This window comes from Peromyscus californicus, unplaced genomic scaffold (genome assembly GCF_007827085.1).
Source record: "Peromyscus californicus insignis strain IS unplaced genomic scaffold, ASM782708v3 Scaffold_11__1_contigs__length_118956290, whole genome shotgun sequence".
NCBI classification, from domain to species: Eukaryota; Metazoa; Chordata; class Mammalia; order Rodentia; family Cricetidae; genus Peromyscus; species Peromyscus californicus.
The window spans coordinates 83,589,862-83,609,818 of NW_026294402.1; the positions used below are offsets into that span (position 1 = coordinate 83,589,862).

Here is a 19,957-nt window from a genome sequence, read left to right on the forward strand (position 1 = left end):
GCTTAAGTTATTTGGAGGATATTTACCTCAATCAAACCAAGATTCTTCATTTGTGTAGATATTGAAAGAGAAGGGCAATGGGCACCTGTTGATTAAATAGCCAAATCTCCAGTAGTCATGAGAGCCTCGTTTATGCCTCAAGGATTCATCCCTCAAACTCAACCCAGGAATTGTTATCTTTAGTAAACAAACAAGTTTCCCCAGAGAGTACCCTAGTATGCGACTATATGGGATTTAAGAAACACAAGGAAACTTCTGTAGATATCTGTGAAGGATTATTAGAGGTAGATTTATTACACTTGGAAAGAACTACACTAATTGCTAATGAGATCACTTGAACATTCCATGGTTTGAGGTCTCAAACTGAAGGAAAAAAGAGAAAAAAACAGGAGCTGAGCAGCAAGTGTTCCTTGTTTCCTGCTTCCTGATTTTGAATGCCTTGAGAGCACCTACCTAAACCTCCTACCACCATTTCTACCCCACAATGATGGACAATATTCTTGAATTATGAGCCAAAATAATTCTTATTCTTGTTAGATATTTTTCGCTGAAAGAAGACAAGTAACTAATATTGCCTTCAAGTGTCAAGGAGTCGGACAGTAGTATGTGAACCATTAAGACACTAAGCTCAGAAATCAAGCAAAGGATTTACTTGGGACCATGTGAAGTGGGGAGTTTTTTCTTGGAAAGACAACAAAGAATCATGTTTAACCTACCTATGTCAGTAGCGAAAGGCCAACATATGGACTTGAAGGAGTTTGATCTCTCCACAGTGTAAAATTTTTTCATACTCACTGAGAGAGCATGTCTCAGATCATGAACCAAGGTACTAATTTGGATGGAGTCTCCAGAAATGATGCAGGTGGTAGGGCACAGAAGGTCATTAGATCAATCTATACTTCTGTCAAGAAGAGTGAAAAAGGAAAGATTAGCAACTACAATTCTATACTAATACTGACTTTTGGTCACCAAAAGATAAAGCTTGTTTTGCCATACACAGAATTAAATCACAAGTTGAAGGAAATTTTTTGCAGTCTCTTGCTTCTCTGGGGTCCAATAATAGCAATTCTGTTTTCTTCCTTCAGAAAAATGGAGTCAGACATCTCACAAGACTTCCAGAAAAAAACTGCTTCATCTCCCTGAGCTGCCTGACAGACCCAGTCACCATAAGCTGTGGCCACAGCTTCTGTCGAGCCTGCCTCCACCTTTCCTGGGAAGACATCCAACTTCCTGTCCAATGCCCTATGTGCGGGGAACCATCCCAGAAGAAGGGCTTGAGAACCAACATTGTTCTGAAGAAGCTTGTGTCCATTACCAGAAAAGCCAGCCTATTGAAGGACCTGAGCTCTGAGGAGCATAAGTGTGTGACCCACGAGGATCCTAAGAGGATCTTCTGTGCTGAGAATAGGACCTTCCTCTGTCAACTCTGCTCTAACTCCCATGAGCACAGAGGACACAGACACTGTCCCATTGAAGCAGCTGCTGAGGATCAAATGGTAAGTGATGCTTCTGAGAGAACTTGCAAGCTGGAGAGAGGTAGGCTTAGCAAACCAGAGGAAGATGCTGGTCCTCATTATGACAAAGGCACTGTTTTCAGAATGATGGTACTTTATTAACATCTAATGAAGAAAGGGTGACTAGGAATGTAAACATCCGTTGGGGGACCCATGAGTATAAAGATCATTTGTATTTTATGATACATTATGCCCAGGTCACTGGAAAGTGCAAAACTGAATTCATATCTTTTAAAAGTGTCTATGACTGGGAAATATTAGGAAAAATACTTTGTAGTCAGGTACAACCAAACATCTGGGAATCCCAATCCTATGCAAATTACCAAGACATTAATCAAAATTATTAATCACTATACCTGAGCGAAGAGGTATGCTATATTTTCTATTTCTATATACTGAAATATAAAATTCAAGTTACAAATATAAAAAAGAAGGAATATTGTGATCCTTCTACTCTCATTAAAGTATTTGTATTAATTGCCCAAGAGTCTGTTTATCAGTACTGTTTATCAAAAGTTGATATTCATTGTGTTTTATAGGACAGACTTACAAAGCAAATGGCATCTTTATGGGAGAAGAATCAGGAAAATCCAGAGAATATAAAGACAGTTTTAAACTTTGTTAATATATTAATGGTCATATAGAGTACTAACTAATTCTAGAAAAAAGGCTTCAATTAGCTGCCTATATATGTCTTTGTGTTCGAGTCTCTTATCAGTTTTCTGCAGGAAATCACGGCCAGGCTTAACATTAACTGAAGTCTCAAGGAAGAAGATGGGGCCCCACAACAACAATAATTCTACGCGGACAATAATAATATCACTAAGCTGACAAACATCATCTACAGATCAACTTTGGACTACAAAGTGCTCAGAGCAATTTTAAGAGGGCTAGCTGAGATGATCCAGTTTCAAAGACTACTTGAATAAGGACTTGAGATAAACCCTGAATTTTGGCATTATGCACAGACTGGATAACAAAGGATATAGCTACCTTTCCTAGAATTTGACGATTAACCCAAATTTTTTCTTTTCAGAATAAATAACATATAATGCAATTTGCTGGTCCTTGAATGTTATTATTACCATCTATTAGGATATAAAGAAATGAAAGTTAGTAGTTAGATATTGCAATAGAACTTGTAGTCATATTAGGTGTGTTTTCAAGATCAAGCAGCTATATTCTAGACAGAAAGGTCATCTTCAAATCCTTCAGAGATCTACAGAATATGGCATTTAAAATGTTCTAATAACTTAGAAAATTTTTCTTTTTTGTTATGACTATGAGACATGTCGGCTTCTGGCAGTACCAATCTACTTCAGAGAAAATTTTGTTGGAGCCATGTTAATCTGAGTATTCCATTGTTGCAACAGGTCTCAATCCCACAGGTTCATAGCTATGTTAGCCACATATGGTTTTAATTTTCCTCTCTGTCCTTCTGGACCTATACATTCAAGCCATCTTGCACTCTGTTTCACTTGAGATAATATTCCAATTCCTAACAGTTGAATGCTTACCTCCTGAAGAGGCCAAGTTGGATGACAAAATTCTGGTGCAATTATGGTAATGTCAGCACCTGTGTCTACCAGACCAGACAGCAAAACACCATTTATTTTTGTTAATTTAGGTCTGTGTTCATTTATAGAAGTTTGCCAAAAAAAAATTTTTTATCATTTCTCCTGAATTTTCTGTTCTCTCTGTCTCAGCTGTTTCATCATCCTGAGAAGCCTGATTTATTCCATTAGGCATTTGGTCATTTAATTGCTCTGAGTAGGGGTTTCCTCTAAGACTGCAGGAAAGGTCTGGATTTGCTGTGGGAGCCTGCCTGAGGCCCCTCTGGAAGTTTCCCAAAGTATTACGTTGCCAGTTCCTTATTGATCTACGCTCATTGGTTCAGTGTTTTTCCTTACCACACCTTCTGCATACTCCAGAAGGAAGGGGCATTCTGTTGCATTTGTTCCTTGAAGAAACATTGTTTCTAGGAATGTCCTGTTTATAGTCCCTTTGTAAATGTCCTTGCTTTCCACTTCTAAAACCTCAAAACTTTTGAAATTGCTTCTCCTATCCACAAGTCATCATGGTCATGAGCCTCAACATTAACCCTGTCTCTAATCCAATCTTCCAAGGGTACAGATCTTGCCATTAATGGCCTGATTATTCTCTTGCATGCTTCATTCGAGTTCTCAAAAGCCAAAGATTCAATTATCATCTGACTAGCTTCTGAATTCGGGACCATTCTCTTTACTGCTGAAGTCAGTCTTTGTAAGAAATCTGTGAAAGATTCTTTTAGGCCCTGTATAACCTTTGTAAATGATTCAGTTTTCTTTCCTGGTTCCTCAACTCTGTCCCATCCATTCAAGGCTGCCATTCAACATAGAATTAGGGTTTGGTTATCATATAAACATTGTGTTTGTATTGCAGCATATTGGCCTTTTCAAACAAGATGATCCTGGAAGATTTGTATATCTTTAGCCCTCCATCAAATTTCTATGCTTTTAGCTTCCTCTTTGAACCACATTTCCCACTGCAGCTGTGCCCGTTTTGCAGAACAGCATTTACCACCTCTCGCCGGTCCTGTGGTATAATCTTATTACAAGTTGACCAGGAGTTTAACATTTGCTTTACAAATGGGGAATGCATGCCATAAGATACTATTGCCTCCTTAAACCTTTGTAAATCTAACATTTCAATTGGAGTCCAAATATTTAGTGCATTCACTTGACCAGGTACCTGCTGTACGATTACTGGATAAATTAAGGGTGATTGTGTGAAAACAGGATTTCTTTCTGTAACCTTATAATCCAATCCTGAAACAATTTTACCATTAAATTCTTCTATCTGAATCTGAATTTCTCTGTAATTCATTTTAACAGGTTTTTCTAAAGCTTTTATCCTGGCACTTAAATTGACTATCTTTTTAAATAATAAAATAAGGATAAGGAAAGTAATAATGTGCATAATCCCATCAACATTAATCTTCTCATATAGTTGTTCCATTTTCAGATTATCTAAAATTTTATTAAACGAAGCCCAGTTTTCTTCCAGTGTACACATAATAACCTTTTTTCATGTGAAAAAAATTTTAAATTGTTTTCTCCTTTAAAATATCTGATATCTTAATTGGCATACCAAATCTGCATAGAACAGTAGAAATCTGAGGGAATTTCAAAACAGTTACCTAGCATCCAAAGTGGGAATCCAAAGAGAGAGAGAGAGAGGGAGAGAGAGAGAGAGAGAGAGAGAGAGAGAGAGAGAGAGAGAGAAGAATAGAAAAGAAAGAAAGAAAGAAAGAAAGAAAGAAAGAAAGAAAGAAAGAAAGAAAGAAAGAAAGAAAGAAAAAGAAAGAAAGAGTAGCCACAAGTTCTGGCTAAAAGCTTAAATCCAATCACATGTTCCTGCTTTAGCTGAGTCAAGTCTGGGCTCTGGCTTCCTTAAGCTCTGACCACATGTGTTGGCGTTTTGGCCTCAAGCAGCTATATCCACAGTTGCATGTAGCTGTTGTAATTACAGTCGAGTGCAGCTGACCAGTAGCTCTGGCAGGCCTGAGTTGTGTGTAGCACCAGCATTAAGCAAGTAGCTCCAGTTGTGGTAACTGCTTGTAGCTATGGTCGGTCAGGCCTGGGGCCTAGGCCAAGCTGGCTCGAGATGGGGAACCGGGCCCACCAAGGCCTCCAAGCCCAGCCAAGCCAAGCCAAGCTGAGCGGTTTTTAATGAAACCTTGCCACATGGGTGCCAAATGTAGATGTAACAGTCTTATTATTAAATAAGAAACATAGAGCCAAATGCAGAGTTAAAAGCCCAAGAGGTCAGAGCAGCAGCCAAGAGCTAAGACCAAGACCATCTTCTTACCCCTCGCTGTCGCTGTCATCCTTCCCCTCACAAAGAGACCTTCTTCCTGTGTATCTATCTTTTTATTGACTTTCTGTTCTGCCTTCTCATTGGTTGTAAACCCAACCATATGACCTCCTCATCACTGCCTGTCTAAACAGACCTCCAGGTCTTCTATGGTTGGTATTGAGATTAAAGGTATGTGTCTCCATGCTGGCTGTATCCTTGAACAGACAGATATCTGCCTGTCATGTGATCTGGATTAAGGGCGTGTGCTACCACTGCCAGACTTCTGCTATGGCTTGCTATTAGCTCTGACCTCCCAGGCAACTTTATTTATTAACATACAAATAAAATCACATTTCAGCACAAATAAAATATCACTATAGATGTTCATTCAGCATTGTATCACGGTTATTCACATCAATGGGGTACTGATTTTATTCAGAGTGCTGATCATATCATCCAGTGTCATGTGGTAAGCACTGATCACCACTGTTGGGTGCATCTGCTGCTCTAGAAAGTGCTCAGCCACAGAGAGCATTTCTCCTCTAAGAATAATTACTGATGTGGTTCCATCTCCAACCTCTTTATCCTGGGTCCTGCTAATTTCAATCATGGAATTGGCTGCTGGATGCTGGACTTGAATCTCTCAAAGAATGGCACTGCCATCATTGGTCATCACCATGCCTCCCATTGGGTCCAAAAGCATCTTCATCATAGATTTAGGTCCCAAACATGTCTAGATGATATCTGCAATTTTCTTAGTAGCATTGATATTTCCAGATTGAACTTTTCTTCCAGACTCACACTTTGTATTTTGACTGAGCACAAACAATGGATTTTGGTCCATCATGTTGGCATGATACAGAGTCCAGTACCCAGAGATGGGGGATCAGGAAGAACCTTCTGGAGGGAAAGAACTGTGAAGAAAACCTCATTATTTGTTTGTTTGTTTTTCCATACTTACTAGAAGTACTAATTTAGTTATTAAGCTTAGAGTATAAAAAAGACTAGTCTTAGGAACTAAGGGTCTAGGTTAGAGTTAGAAAGCTCTTTTAAGTATGCTAAGGACCCTCACTTGGATCTAGCATCATAAAAATATGATCTAGCTGTGGAATTTCTTTTAATGCCATCAAGCAGGAGCACAGATATGTATTGTGCTGGCTAATTTAATGTAAACTTGACATGGGCTATTTTTATTTTTTGAGACACAGTTTCTCTGTGTAGCCTTGGCTCTCCTCTACACATCCCAAGTACTTTGATTAAATTTGTATACCACCAACACTTGAAAAAAAACTCTTTCTCTTTCTCTTTTTTTCTTTCTCCTGTTTTTCTTCTTTCTTTCTTCCTTTCATTTTTTCTTGCTTGCTTTTATTTGTTATTTGATACAAGGTATTTTTGTGTAGCTTTGTAAGTTCTGGATCAGGCTATAAACCAGGGTGTTCTTGAATTCACAGATATCTCCCTGTCTCTGCTTTCCCAGTGCTGGGATTAAAGGCTAATGTCACCACCACAAGAAAGATCCCCCTCTTTTTATTTGGGTTGGTTCAAGAACAAGATTCTCTCTGTAGCCTTCTCTGTTACAGAACTTCAACTGTAGACTAGGCTGGCCTCAGACTCAAAGAGATCTGTCTACTCTGCCTCTCTGGGGCTTAGATTAAAGGAATGAAAATCCGCTGCTGGCCCACAATTCATTTTTTTATTAAGAAAATTTTTCATTCATTTTACACACCAATCAAAGATCCTGCTCTTCCCTCCTCCCACACCCCAGCCTCCCCATCCTAACAAACCTACCAGTTTCCCCAAAAAGAAGGCAAGGCCTCCCATGAGGAGTCACATGCAGTAGAGTCAAATCCAATCCCTTGCCCCTGATTCAAGATTGCCAAAGGTGTTGCATCATAGATAGTGGGCTCCAAAAAGCCTGCTCATGCACCAGAAATGGATTCTGATCCTACTACCAGGGTTCACCCCCAAACAGATCAAGCTTCACAACTGTCTAGCCATGCAGAGGGACTACTCTAGTCCCATGCAGGCTCCATGGTTATTGATGCAGCATTCATGAGTTCCCACTAGTTTGGTTTAGTCATTTCTAAAGGTTTCTCCATCATGATCCTGATGCACTTGCTCGTAGAATCCCATATCTCTCTCTTTGGCTGGACTCCTAGAGCTCAGCCTGGTGTTTGTCTGTGGATCTCTGCATCTGCTTCTATCAGGCATTGGAGAGAAGCTCTGCGATGATGTGAGGGTATTCACTGGTGTGATCACTGGGGTAAGCTAGTTCAGTTCAGGCACCCTCTCCACTATTTCTAGCAGTCCAAGCTGGGTTCATCCTTGGGGATTCCTGGCAACTTCCCAAGGACCAGGTTTCTCACTATACCCATGATATATCTCTCTATTGTGGTATCTCTTTCCTTGCTTTCCCCATCCATCCCTGTTCTAGCTCAATGATCCCATTCCCTTATGTTATCATTCCCTATCCCCTACCCTCCATTGCCCACCCCTCATACCCCGTTTACTCATGGAGATCTGATCTATTTCCCCTTCCCAGGGTGATCCATGCATCTCTCTTTGGGTTTTCCTTACTAGCTAGCTTCTCTGGAGTTGTGGGTTGTTGTCTGATTACCCTTTGATTTACACCTAGAATCCACTTATGTGTGGGTACATACCATGTTTGTCTTTCTGAGTCTGGGTTACCTCACTCAGGATGATATTTTCTAGTTCCATCCATTTGCCTGTAAATTTCATGATGGCATTGTTTTTCTCTGCTGAGTAGTACTCCATTGTGTATGTGTACCACAATTGCTTAATCCATTCTTAGGTTGAGGGGCATCTAGGTTGTTGCCAGGCCACCAATTCTTTAGAGATCTTGAAAGGACAATCATCAGATTCATATGGAAATAAAAAACAAACAAAACCAAATACAAGAACCAAAAAAAAAAGGCAAAAAACTCATGAAAACCAAAACAATCATGAACAATAAAAGAACTGTTGGATATATCACTATCATTGTTTGCAAATTGTATTACAGAGCTATAGTAATAAAAAGTTTGATGTTGGCATAAAAATAGACACATTGATCAATAGAAACAAATTGAAGATCTTCACATAAATTCATAAACTCATGCAAAATGGACACCTAATTTTTCATTATTAAAAAAGCCGAAAATGCATATTAAAATGTAGACAACATCTTTAACAAATGTACCTGGTCAAACTGGATGACCTCATGTAGAAGATTCCAAATACATCAATATTTATCACACTATATAGAACTCAACTCTAAATAGATAAAATGACCTCAGCCAGATACATTGCATATGATAGAAGAGAAAGTGGAGAATGGCCTTGAACTTACTGGAAGAGGATAAGACTTTCTGGGTTTTTGTTGTTGTTTTTTTTTTTTTTTTTTTTTTTTTGAGACAGGGTTTCTCTGTATAGCTTTGCGCCTTTCCTGGATCTCGCTCTGTAGACCAGGCTGGCCTCGAACTCACAAAGATCTGCCTGTCTCTGCCTCCCGAGTGCTGGGATTAAAGGCGTGCACCACCACCGCCTGGCGACTTTCTGAACAGAACAATAATAGCACAAGTACTAAGAACAACAATTAATAAATAGGACTTCATGGAACTGAAAAGATTCTGTTTGGCATAAAATACCATCATTGGGACAAATGGAAGCCTACAGAATAAGAAAAGAAGTTGAACTACTACAAAACAAATAAAGGGCTAATATCTTAAACACATAAAGAACTAAAAAAAACTGGATATCAAGAAAACAATTAATCCAGTTAAAAATGGAGTGTAGATATGAACAGAGAAATCCCAAAGGAGGAAACACAACAAACTCCACTTCAGGATGTCTTCTTCCTGTAGCCTCCATTCCTAATACTGAGCCCACCATAGAGAAGGATTAGGGAGCTCCTCAAAAAGCTTCATTTGCACCCCAAGTTTTCCTTAAAGGAACCAAATCATCCAACTTCTTTTGCCCTGGTATTCCCAATGGCAGATTCGAAATGGCTTCAACTAGGGTTAAGGCTTTCAAGGATCTGGTGATGACTTTAGAGGCAAAGAAAATTGCCTCAGAGGAACCATGAAGCTCCATCTCCTGGTCTCCAATCAGGTAACACTTGTTACTATAGTGATTTTAATTCAAACACCAGGAAGATGCTACATAGAAGCCACAGCCTGAATGATAGAACAGGTCATGACTCCATCAATAAGATTCCTGCTAACTCCAGACAGAAATAATTTTTATCTGAACCATATTTATATTAGAAGACTCAAATACTTTACATACAGGAAATCATCACCAATCTGACAACTTCAGTTCCTTTACCCAGTATTTAATGGGTAAGTTATATGTAATATTAAAGTCTTTCTCATCATCTTTTTACACACTCCTTGGAATCTGTGTTAAGATACCCATTATGGTTCCTTGTGATCTCTAAACACTAAATACATCTCAGTGTTTACAACTTGCATGACAAAAAATACTAAGAACATTTTTCCTGCCTGTTTTCTTTGTAGTTATTCCTATCATTACTTGAACTCATAATCCATGAAACAATTTATCCTTGATATGGTTTTTTTTTTTTTGGTTTTTCGAGACAGGGTTTCTCTGTGTAGCTTTGGAGCCTGTCCTGGAACTAACTCTGTAGCCCAGGCTGGCCTTGAACTCACAGAGTTCCACCTGCCTCTGCCTCTTGAGTGCTGGGATTTAAGGTGTGCTCCACCACCACCACCAGTCGATTTGGTTTACTATTAAGCTGAACAATACATTAGATTTCAGATCAAGTAAGAGAAGACTAATCATGCATATTTACAAGAACTTAGAAAAGAATCAATCGGCCATACAGGCAGACACTCACAGAATACAACAACTGGACAAAATGTAAAAATCAAGAGATCATGGGTACTGAACACCAACAGATACATCTATATCCTTCATCAATGGCTCCAGAAATATTGTGGAAGAGGACTCAGAAAGACAGTGAGAGCCAGAATACAAGGAATTGTGCTGTGAAACAGACTCTCCTAGAAATGGCTGCATAAAGGAGACCAGAATAATAAATACGTTGATATGAATGTGGTTAATTTTGAGAGTCCAACACCTAGACAAAGAATTAGGCTCTACTAGGGACGAGCTCTGGAATGATCATCCATACACAAAGTGCTCATCCCTGCTGATGACTATTCCTTGTTGTCAATTTGACTACTTGTGAAGTTAACTAAAACCCAAGAGATAAGTATAGCAACCACCCTGAATCTAGAGAAACAAAACTAAATGAATATGGACACACATACACACACACACACACACACACACACACACACAGAGAGAGAGAGAGAGAGACAGAGAGAGAGAGAGACAGAGACAGAGAGACAGAGAGACAGAGAGACAGAGATAGAGACAGAGAGGCAGAGACAGAGAGAGAGACAGAGATGGAGAGAGACAGATAGAGACAGAGAAAAGTGGTTCAGTCTACAAGGGTGGATGTTTCAGCTGGTCTTCAGTATACTTTGGAATCCCCCACAAGAAATAGGCTCTTATACCAGTGAAGGGATGAACTTGGCAGTGAGACTGAGAGCAAGAATACAAAGAGCAAAGATGAGAGAGTTTCCTTCTTCCATGTCTTTATATCGGCTGCCACCAGCTAAGATTTAAGGTAGATTGTCACACCTCAAACATCTGAGATTAGATGGGGCTTCCCACTTCAAAAGATTCAATCAAGGAAATTCCCTCATTAGAAAAATCTAAGACTCTTGGGTCTCAGTTAATCAAAATTTTTTTTCGAAACCTGGTTTCTTTGTGTATCTTTGGAGCACATCTTTGAAAACACTTTGTAGACCAGGCTAGCCTCTAACTCACAGAGATCTGCCTGCCTCTGCCTCCAGAATGCCAGGATTGAAGGTATGTGCACCCACTGCGTGGCTTCACCATGTATTTATTTAAAAAGAAAAAAGAAAAGAACAAACAGTTGAGTGGGTAGAGTGTGGGGTGAATCTCAAAGAAATCACAGTTGAGGTGAATATGATATAAAATTATTTGAACACAATTCTAAAGAATTTTTAAGAAATTTTTAATATTGATATTTGATAACATCACAGATTGATATCATTAACTGTGAAATTACAAAAGGAAAATCAAAAATATGAGCACACCATGAAATATTTAGAAACAGTGAAATATTGTAGCAAATTATTTTAGACAAGTTCTCACTGTATATCCTAGGCAGGCCTTGAACTAAAACTCCTTCTGCTTCAGCAGCTCATCCTCTGGGACTCTATGGATTAAAGGTGTGAGCTACCACACCCAGCTAAGCAGGAACTCAGGAAACCTTGTTGTGGAGATTTGTTTGTGGATACTGGCCATAGAGTTAATTCAATCTTCCATCCATTGAGAATATTGCTATTTATAGGAGCTCAGCTACAACAAGCATTAGTAAAAGCAACATGGGAGGAAGTGGGTGTGGTCTTTAGAGAGTATATAAGGACACTCCAGGGCCCAGTCAGGTTCATTCTTCTCTACACCAGACAGATTGTGTTTCCATAGATTCTGGCTCTCAGACTGCTAGATATATCTCCTCCACACATTGAAGATCATACCCCAGAGCTGAGCTAATATTGTTGTGTTTCCACTAAACACTGCTGAGGCCAGAGTCTATTTGTGGGTAAGTAGACAATTTACAGTTGGAAAGTCATTGATATTTCCTATTTTTAATGTATTACCAAACTGAGGTTTCTGCTTAAAATTGCTTAAATTTGGCTGTTTATCAAAAGAGATTCTGCTCTTATTTGGACATCTTTCCTCATAAATACACTGTGAGTTACAGCTATAGGTAAATTTTAGTATATATATATATATATATATATATATATACAGTATATATATATATATCTTTCTTTGTTCTGATGTTCTACTTTTCAATTTTGATCTTTCTCTAAAGTTTAAAAGCATTTTAGAGCATTTCTGTATGTACTTCATATTATGCAAGATCAACACCTCTAAATTAATTTTATGGATAATATATAAAAATAATTGCTCAGATTAGATTGATAATTAGTAGTATTTAGAGATACATTCTAAAAATATTATATAAAAGTGAAAACTCATGATTTACCAAAGGAAAAAATTTTAGTATTTTTTGTTGTAAACTAGAGGAAAACATCACAGTGTGAAATAATGCTTGATAATAGTTTATATCTTGGAAGAACTGGCTATTCCTGCTATAGACAGATTTATTAGGTTGGAAGTATATGTGTGATTAAATTAGAGAAAACTAATCACAATATTGTATTCAAAAAAGTAGATTCTGGTTATAATCTGGTGCAATTTTTCAATTCTGTGTTCAGTTTTTATTATTTCTGTGAACTCATGAATTATTTTGGAATGAAGTATCTAATGTACAGAAAAAAATACCAAATGAGGTCCATCAGGTAATTTAAGGAAGGCAGCATTGGAGTCTCCATCTCTTTTCTAAACTAATCTTGACAATGAGTATTAGTATTATTATCGATTTAAATACTAAAATCATTGACTCCATTTGCTTCAGACCCCAGAAGCTTAAGTTATTTGAGGGATGTTTATCTTGGTCAAACCAAAATTCTTTATTTGTGTAGATGTTTAAAGAGAAGGACAATGGACACCTGTTGATTAGATAGCCAATTCTCAACAGTCATGAGAACCTAATTTATGCCTCATGTTCATCCCATAAACTCAAGCCAGGAGCTGTATCTTTAGTAAACAAATGTTTCCCCAGAGAGTACCTTAGTATTGGACTCAATGGGATTTAGGAAAGACATGGAAACCTCTGGGGATATCTAAAGGATTATTTGGTGTAGATTCAGTACACTTGGAAAAATCCACACTAAATGCTCAAGAGATCACTTGACCATTCCGTGGCTTGAGGTCTTAATCTGAAAAAAGAAATGGAACAGGAGCTGAGCAGCAAGTGTTCCTTGCTTTCTGCTTCCTGATTTTGGATGCCATGAGACCAGCTACCTCAAGCTCCTGCCATCATTTCTTCCCCACAATGATGAACAATATCCTTGAATTATGAGCCACCATAATTCTTATTCTCGTTACATATTTTCAACAAAAAGAAGATAAGTAACTAATATTGCCTTCAAGTGTCATGGGGCAGGACAGTGGCATGTAACACTGTTGGACACTCACATCAGAAATCAAGCAAATCATTTATAATGGACCATGTGAAATAGGGAGTGTTTTCTTGGATAGACAACAAAGAAGCATGTGTTTAACTTACCTATGTCTGTAGTGAAAGGCCAACATGTGGGCATGAAGGAATTAGATCACTCCACAGTGTATAATTTTTTTCTTAAGAATTGAGAGATCATGTCTCAGACCACGAACCAAGGTACTGACTTGGATGGAGTCTCCAAAAGTGATGCAGGTGGTGGGACGCAGAAGATCATTAGATGAATCCATGCTTCTGTCAAGAAGAGTGAAACAGGAAAGACCAGCTGTAGCTAGAGTTTTCCTGCCTGGCCCACAGTCAGGACAAATCTCTGACACCCACCAGTCCCACAGCCATTCAGACCCAACCAAGTAAACACAGAGACTTATATTGGTTACAAACTGTATGGCCGTGGCAGGCTTCTTGCTAACTGTTCTTACAGCTTAAATTAATCCATTTCCATTAATCTATACCTTGCCACATGGCTTGTGGCTTACCGGTACTTTACATCTTCCTTGTCCTGATGGTGGCTGGCAGTGTCTCCATCACCCAACTTCCTGTTCTCTCAATTCTCCTCTCTGTTAGTCCCGCCCATACTTCCTGTCTGGCCACTTACCAATCAGTGATTTATTCATTGACCAATCAGCAACACATTTGACATACAGACCATCCCACAGCAATCAGCAACTGAAATCCTATACTAATGTTGATTTTTGGTCACCCAAAAGTTTTGCCAAAAACAGAATTGAATCACAACTTGATGGAAATTTTGTGCAGTCTCTTCTTTCTTCAGGGTCCAATAATAGCAATACTGCTTTTCCTCCTTCAGAAAAATGGAGTCAGACATCTCACAAGCCTTCCAGAAAGAACTCACCTGCTTCATCTGCCTGAGCTGCCTGACAGACCCAGTCACCATAAGCTGTGGCCACAGCTTCTGTCAAGCCTGCCTCCACCTTTCCTGGGAAGACATCCAACTTCCTGTCCAATGCCCTATGTGCAGGGAACCATCCCAGAAGAAGGGCTTGAGAACCAACATTGTTCTGAAGAAGCTGGTGTCCATTGCCAGACAAACCAGCCTCATGAAGGACCTGAGCTCTGAGGAGCATAAGTGTGTGACTCATAAGGAAGCAAAGAGGATCTTCTGTGCTGAGAAGAGGATCTTCCTCTGTCAACTCTGCTCTAACTCCCATGAGCACAGAGGACACAGACACTGTCCCATTGAAGCAGCTGCTGAGGATCAAATGGTAAGTGATGCTTCTGAGAGAACTTGCAAGCTGGAGAAAGTTAGGCTTAGCAAACCACAGGAATATGCTGGTCCTCATTATGACAAAGGAACTGTTTTCAGAATGGTGGCACTTTAATAAGAGCTAATAAAGAAAGGGTGACTAGAATTGTAAATATGCCTTGACCCATGAGTGAAAAGATCATTTGTATTTTATGATACATTATGCCTAGGTCACTGGAAACAGCAATACTGAATTCATATCTTTTGAAAGTGTCTCTGCCTGGAGACTAAATTAATAAAATACATTGGAATCAGGTACATCCAAGAATCTGGGAATCCCAATCTTATTCAAATTACCCAGACATTAATCAAAATTATTAAGCAGTATACCTGAGAGAAAGGGTATGCTGTACTTTCTATTTCTATGTTCTGAAATCTAAAATTCATAGTTAAAAAAGAAAAAAATTAATATTGTGATCCTTCTAATCTCACTAAAGTAATTGTATTAATTGCCCAAGCGTCTGTCAATCAGTTATATTTTTCAAAATTGATATTCATTGTTTTTTTACAGGATAGACTTTTGAAGCAAATGGCATCTTTATGGGAGAAGATCCAAGAAAATCAAGAGAATATAGAGGCAGAGAACAGAATGATAACTCGGTGGATGGTAAGTATGAGATCCATGCTTAAAATCTGGGTGAAGCAGATATTTTTTAAAATTCATCAATTAAGATTTGAGTATAAGGCATTGGATATGATATTAGGAGTACATGTCCTGCTAGCCTCTAATTCCTAGTGTTAGTATAACTATATGTGGAATGAATGGTCTGGCTGTGGCAGAAGAGTCTGGAAATAATGAGTGAATTGCTGACAGTTCAGCACCCTGCATTAGACTCTATGACTACACCATGAATTCTAATTACTACATGCAGAATTTCATAACTTTGTGAACATATGAATTATCAATCAATACCTTTTCTTCAGGCACCTCTGCATCTCTAATATAGGTGAAAATGCTTAGTGTCTGTTTGCCTGTGTAATTAATAAAGAAGAAATAAATGAAACCAAGGAATTTACATTTTCTGAAAAGTGGGGACAGTCAATCATAGTCTATGTGCAAAGTTATAGAAGTCATTTGTGAAATGTAAGCATAGGAGGATGCAATGGAAGAGGATAAAATGTTTGCAAATATTATTGGAATGTCCCTGTTTGTTCAGGAGTACTTGACTCTTCGGGAAGAAATGATCAGGACAGAGTATAGGAAACTGCATCCACTCCTCTGTGAAGAAGAAGAGAAACACATTGAGTGTATGAGAAATAAAAGCCAATGTGTTTTAGAGAAACTCAGGACAAGTGAAGCCATGATGGTCCAAAAGAACAAAGAACTAAGAAAAATATATCAGGAGCTGATGGCAATGTCCCAGGAGCCATATGTGGTCCTGCTGCAGGTAGGCATGAAGGAGGGCAGGAAGAGGCTTTATTGTCTTAGGCACACACCGGTGATTGATATACTAAGATAGCTTTCAATGTCCCCTGTATTTACGTTAGGGGATTTCCTTTTTACAAATAATCTTGAAAGAACAAGCATGTTGAAATTGTCAGTAGATTTCCCAAGGGATATGTCCTAACTGTTGGCTTTTGTACCTTGCTTCTCTGAGAACCCAAATTCAGTGGTTGCTGTTTCCAACACTCTTTTTCCCTCTACTTGGATATTGTGCACAATTTTAAAGTGACCTATGTCTTAATATCTTATCTTTGAAAGCTGTGTTTTTGAGAGTTCTTTGGGAGGTTAGGATTTTGGAGGTTTAGATAAGGTCCTTCTCTGGTGGATGGTGGCCTGCAACTCACAGTAATGCTCAGGCCTCTAAATCTGTAATTCAGGAATTACAGGTGTGAGGCACCATGCAGAGGTGAACTTATCCATTTGAAGTACTCTTACTTAAAGTATCCCTTGCTTTGTAGCAAAGCTCAGAAAAAGTTACCTTTTCAGACAGGTGGGGGTTCAAATGCAATGTTTGTTCACTGCCCTTGTCCTTCTCAAATTTTACTCTTGCAGTCTAAATGCAACAAGAATTTGAATTCTGCTAAACTGCTTCATTGGCATTATCTTGAGACATAACTATAAGTTTTAACAGTAGATAAATGTGATGGTGACTAAAATTACCTGAACTTTAAAAACAAACTTTGTGTGCCATTTCTTAAGATATCTAATTTTTTCTTGTTTTGTTTGCAGGGTTTGGATGACGTGTTCAGAAGGTGAGTTTAGATATCAGTGCAACCCAGGATACCCTGAAATATGCTATAAAATTGATGAACCTGCCTTAGCAAAGTACAGATATACTCTATATAGAAAGTACTCAATTGTTGGTGTTTAATATGTTTGGGATTCTTCTATTTGATTTGTTATACTTATGTGTGTGAATGTACATGCACATGTGCCATTGCACAGATGTGCAAGTCAGAGGACATCTTTCAGGAGACAGTCCTCTCCTTCCACCATGGGATTGAACTCAAGTTTTTAGACTTGTGTAACAAGGGACTTATCCCCAGATCCATTTGGCTGTACTTGGAGTGAGGTTTTTCCTAATCACTGTGATAATATCTTTAGCACCAGGCAGATCAATATTTTCTTTTCCTTGCAGGAGTGAGTCAATGCAGCTGAGCATGCCTCAGACTACGAACCCAGAACTCAATGCCCTACCCATCACTGGATTGAGTGAAAGTTACAAACAGTTCCAAGGTGAGTGTCTCCACTGATAAAATGACCAAAGGTACCCTTCAATAATGAGATATCTTTTGCAAACACAAATATTTTAACTCCCCAGTAATATATCCAGGTAAGTCACATTGTAATCTTATTTAATCAGGTGGTCATCTTAAAAAACAAACAAACATAAATGAATATCAAAATCATGGTGTATGTGATACTGGCTGAAAAGAGTATCAGTTGTTCACTGAGACATAAGAAATTATAAATTAATTCAGAATGGTTTAATTCAAATTAAGTGTAGCCAGTGATGGATATATTTGAATGTTTTCCTTTAAACATTTTAGCAATTAATTTCTTACATTGCAGTTAACTCCATAGTTAAAAATACACAGGATCTAGTGATGCACACTCATAATCCCAACATCAAAAACCTAGAGAAAGGAGGACTGCCAATGAGTTTGAGTACAGTCTGGTCAACATAGTGAGTTCCATGCCAGTCAAGGATAAATAGCAAGACCCTATCACAAAAGGAACCGGAAAAGAAAAATCATAAAATAACTAAACAGACAAGGCCATGTATCATGAGCAATGAAAATGAAACAAATTGATAGGCCATGAGGCAGTGTCTAAATCCCTCTCAGAGATCTAAAAGTCAATTGAAACCTCACAGGGAAAGAGTATCAGAGGAACCAGAGGTTAAAGGAGGACAGATACATTCAGGGATCCACTTCTAGAGCATATTTAGATTCTCCTTGAGTATAAATATGCTCAGTTAGATGCAAATCAAAACACTAATAGGAAAGTTATCACTGCTTATACCTTGGTAATAACTTTTGATGTAGACACACAAGCATAGCCTTTGCTCTGGCCCTCGCTACAATACACACATCATCTTTTGCCCAGTGTAATAAAAGTCATCTGATAGAAGTAGGCTGAGGCAAGCTCCTCTACAGCACTTACAAAGTTTCATGCTACTATTCTGTTTCTTGTGGAAATCCATCACTTTGTGTATGACTCCAAGTCTTAGCCTTCACTTTTTTAAGATCAAGAAGACTCTACAGACCTCTCTCACCGGAGAAATGTAAATGGTCATTTTAACTAAAATGTTGATTCTTCCAACAGTTCACATTTTCTTTGAAAATACAATCGTATTCCATCACAAGATGAACATACTTAATGCCATGAGAAGATTTATCTTTCGACCTCACCATAATGATACTTCTGCAGTTTCTGCTGGATGCTATTTTGCTTCCTGGAGATCAAAGAACTCCTTCACCTCTGGGAAATATTACTGGGAACTGGATTTGAAGGACTCTTGGGACTGGGCTGTGGGGGTCTGTAAGGATTCCTGGTTGAGGAGTAGAAACCAACTGATTGAATATGAAGGTGCATTTCTTCTTGTGTGTGTGAAGGAGAATAGTCATTATAGTCTCCTCACCACGTGCCCAGTATTCCAGCACTATATAGAGAAGCCAATAGGTCGAGTTGGGGTGCTCCTTGATTGTGTGGATGGAAGTTTAAGTTTCCTGAATGTTGCTAAGAGTTCTCTCATATACAGGTACCCCCCTGGCACCTTTAATTATCAGGTCAAGCCTTTCTTCCTCACTGGCTACACTTGGTCATAGGAAGATGTAATCCAGTACTTTGGTATTTTGAAAGTATTTATTCTGTTACCTCATTTACTGCTATTAAATATTAAAATACTATTACATGAAAAAGATGGTTGACTATGTTTCCTTTTCATCTGTGGCTCACGTGTTATACCAAGATAACATCCTTTCAAAGTGGTTTTGTCTTGTTTGTTCATTTGTTTTTACAAATTTGTCAGAATTACTAATTAGGACTAAAGCTTTAGTTTGGTCCTAGAGCCCTTTTTAAGTATGCTCAGGACCTTCAGTTGGATTCTAGCACCACAAAAAATTCATGTAGCTGTTTATATGATATATATGTCTGTGATATATACATATCTATGCATATAATATTTTACTATCTTATTGCTGCCAAGCAGGAGCACAAGTATATATCATACTTACTAATTTTAAGTCAGCTTGAAACAGGCTACAGTCATCTGAGAGAAAGGAACTCCAGTTATGAAAATGCATCCATGACCATGGACTCTGGGCAAGTCTGTAGAGCATTTTCTTACTTAGTAGTTGATGATGGAGCACGGCAGATTACTGTTGGCAGGATTTTCCCAATCCTGCTGGTGGTGGATTCTATAAGAAAGTAGTATTAGCAAGCCACAGGTGTAATCGAGTAAGCAGGATTCCTCCAAGGCCTCTTCATCAGCTCCTGCTTCAAGGTTCCTGCCCTGTGGGAGTTGCTGTCCTAACTTCCTTTAATGGTGAACAATGAAGATATGGAAGCATACGCCAAATAAACACTTGTAGATGAACAGTCTTATTAAATAAGAAACACAAAGCAAAATGCCTAGTTAAAAGCCCAAGACGTCAGAGCAATAGCTAAGAGCTAAAAACCCTTTC

The 19,957-nt window shown here is 38.5% G+C and overlaps 1 protein-coding gene and 1 long non-coding RNA gene across 2 annotated transcripts; one reads left to right on the forward strand and one right to left on the reverse strand.

Moving 5' to 3' along the window:
• Positions 1-729: 729 nt before the first annotated feature.
• On the reverse strand, positions 730-14,256 carry LOC128104603 (uncharacterized). Its single transcript, XR_008216036.1, has 3 exons — positions 13,609-14,256; positions 8,012-8,210; positions 730-901 (listed from the first exon to the last, which is right to left on the reverse strand). It is a non-coding gene; the product is annotated as an uncharacterized LOC128104603 (long non-coding RNA).
• A 116-nt stretch (positions 14,257-14,372) lies between these two features.
• Positions 14,373-19,140, forward strand: LOC128104609 (tripartite motif-containing protein 43-like). Its single transcript, XM_052729546.1, has 6 exons — positions 14,373-14,783; positions 15,336-15,431; positions 15,982-16,212; positions 16,998-17,020; positions 17,407-17,504; positions 18,597-19,140. The coding sequence occupies exons 1-6, from the start codon at positions 14,373-14,375 to the stop codon at positions 19,097-19,099; spliced, it is 1,362 nt and encodes a 453-aa protein (XP_052585506.1). The 3' UTR covers positions 19,100-19,140.
• Positions 19,141-19,957: the final 817 nt, after the last annotated feature.

Bases quoted from the DNA above. Each gene is read 5' to 3' on its own strand.
- LOC128104609 (XM_052729546.1), top strand. From the start codon at position 14,373: ATGGAGTCAGACATCTCACAAGCCTTCCAGAAAGAACTCACCTGCTTC. The intron at 14,784-15,335 runs GTAAGTGATGCT...GTTTTTTTACAG, and splicing joins CAGCTGCTGAGGATCAAATG to GATAGACTTTTGAAGCAAAT. The intron at 15,432-15,981 runs GTAAGTATGAGA...CTGTTTGTTCAG, and splicing joins GAATGATAACTCGGTGGATG to GAGTACTTGACTCTTCGGGA.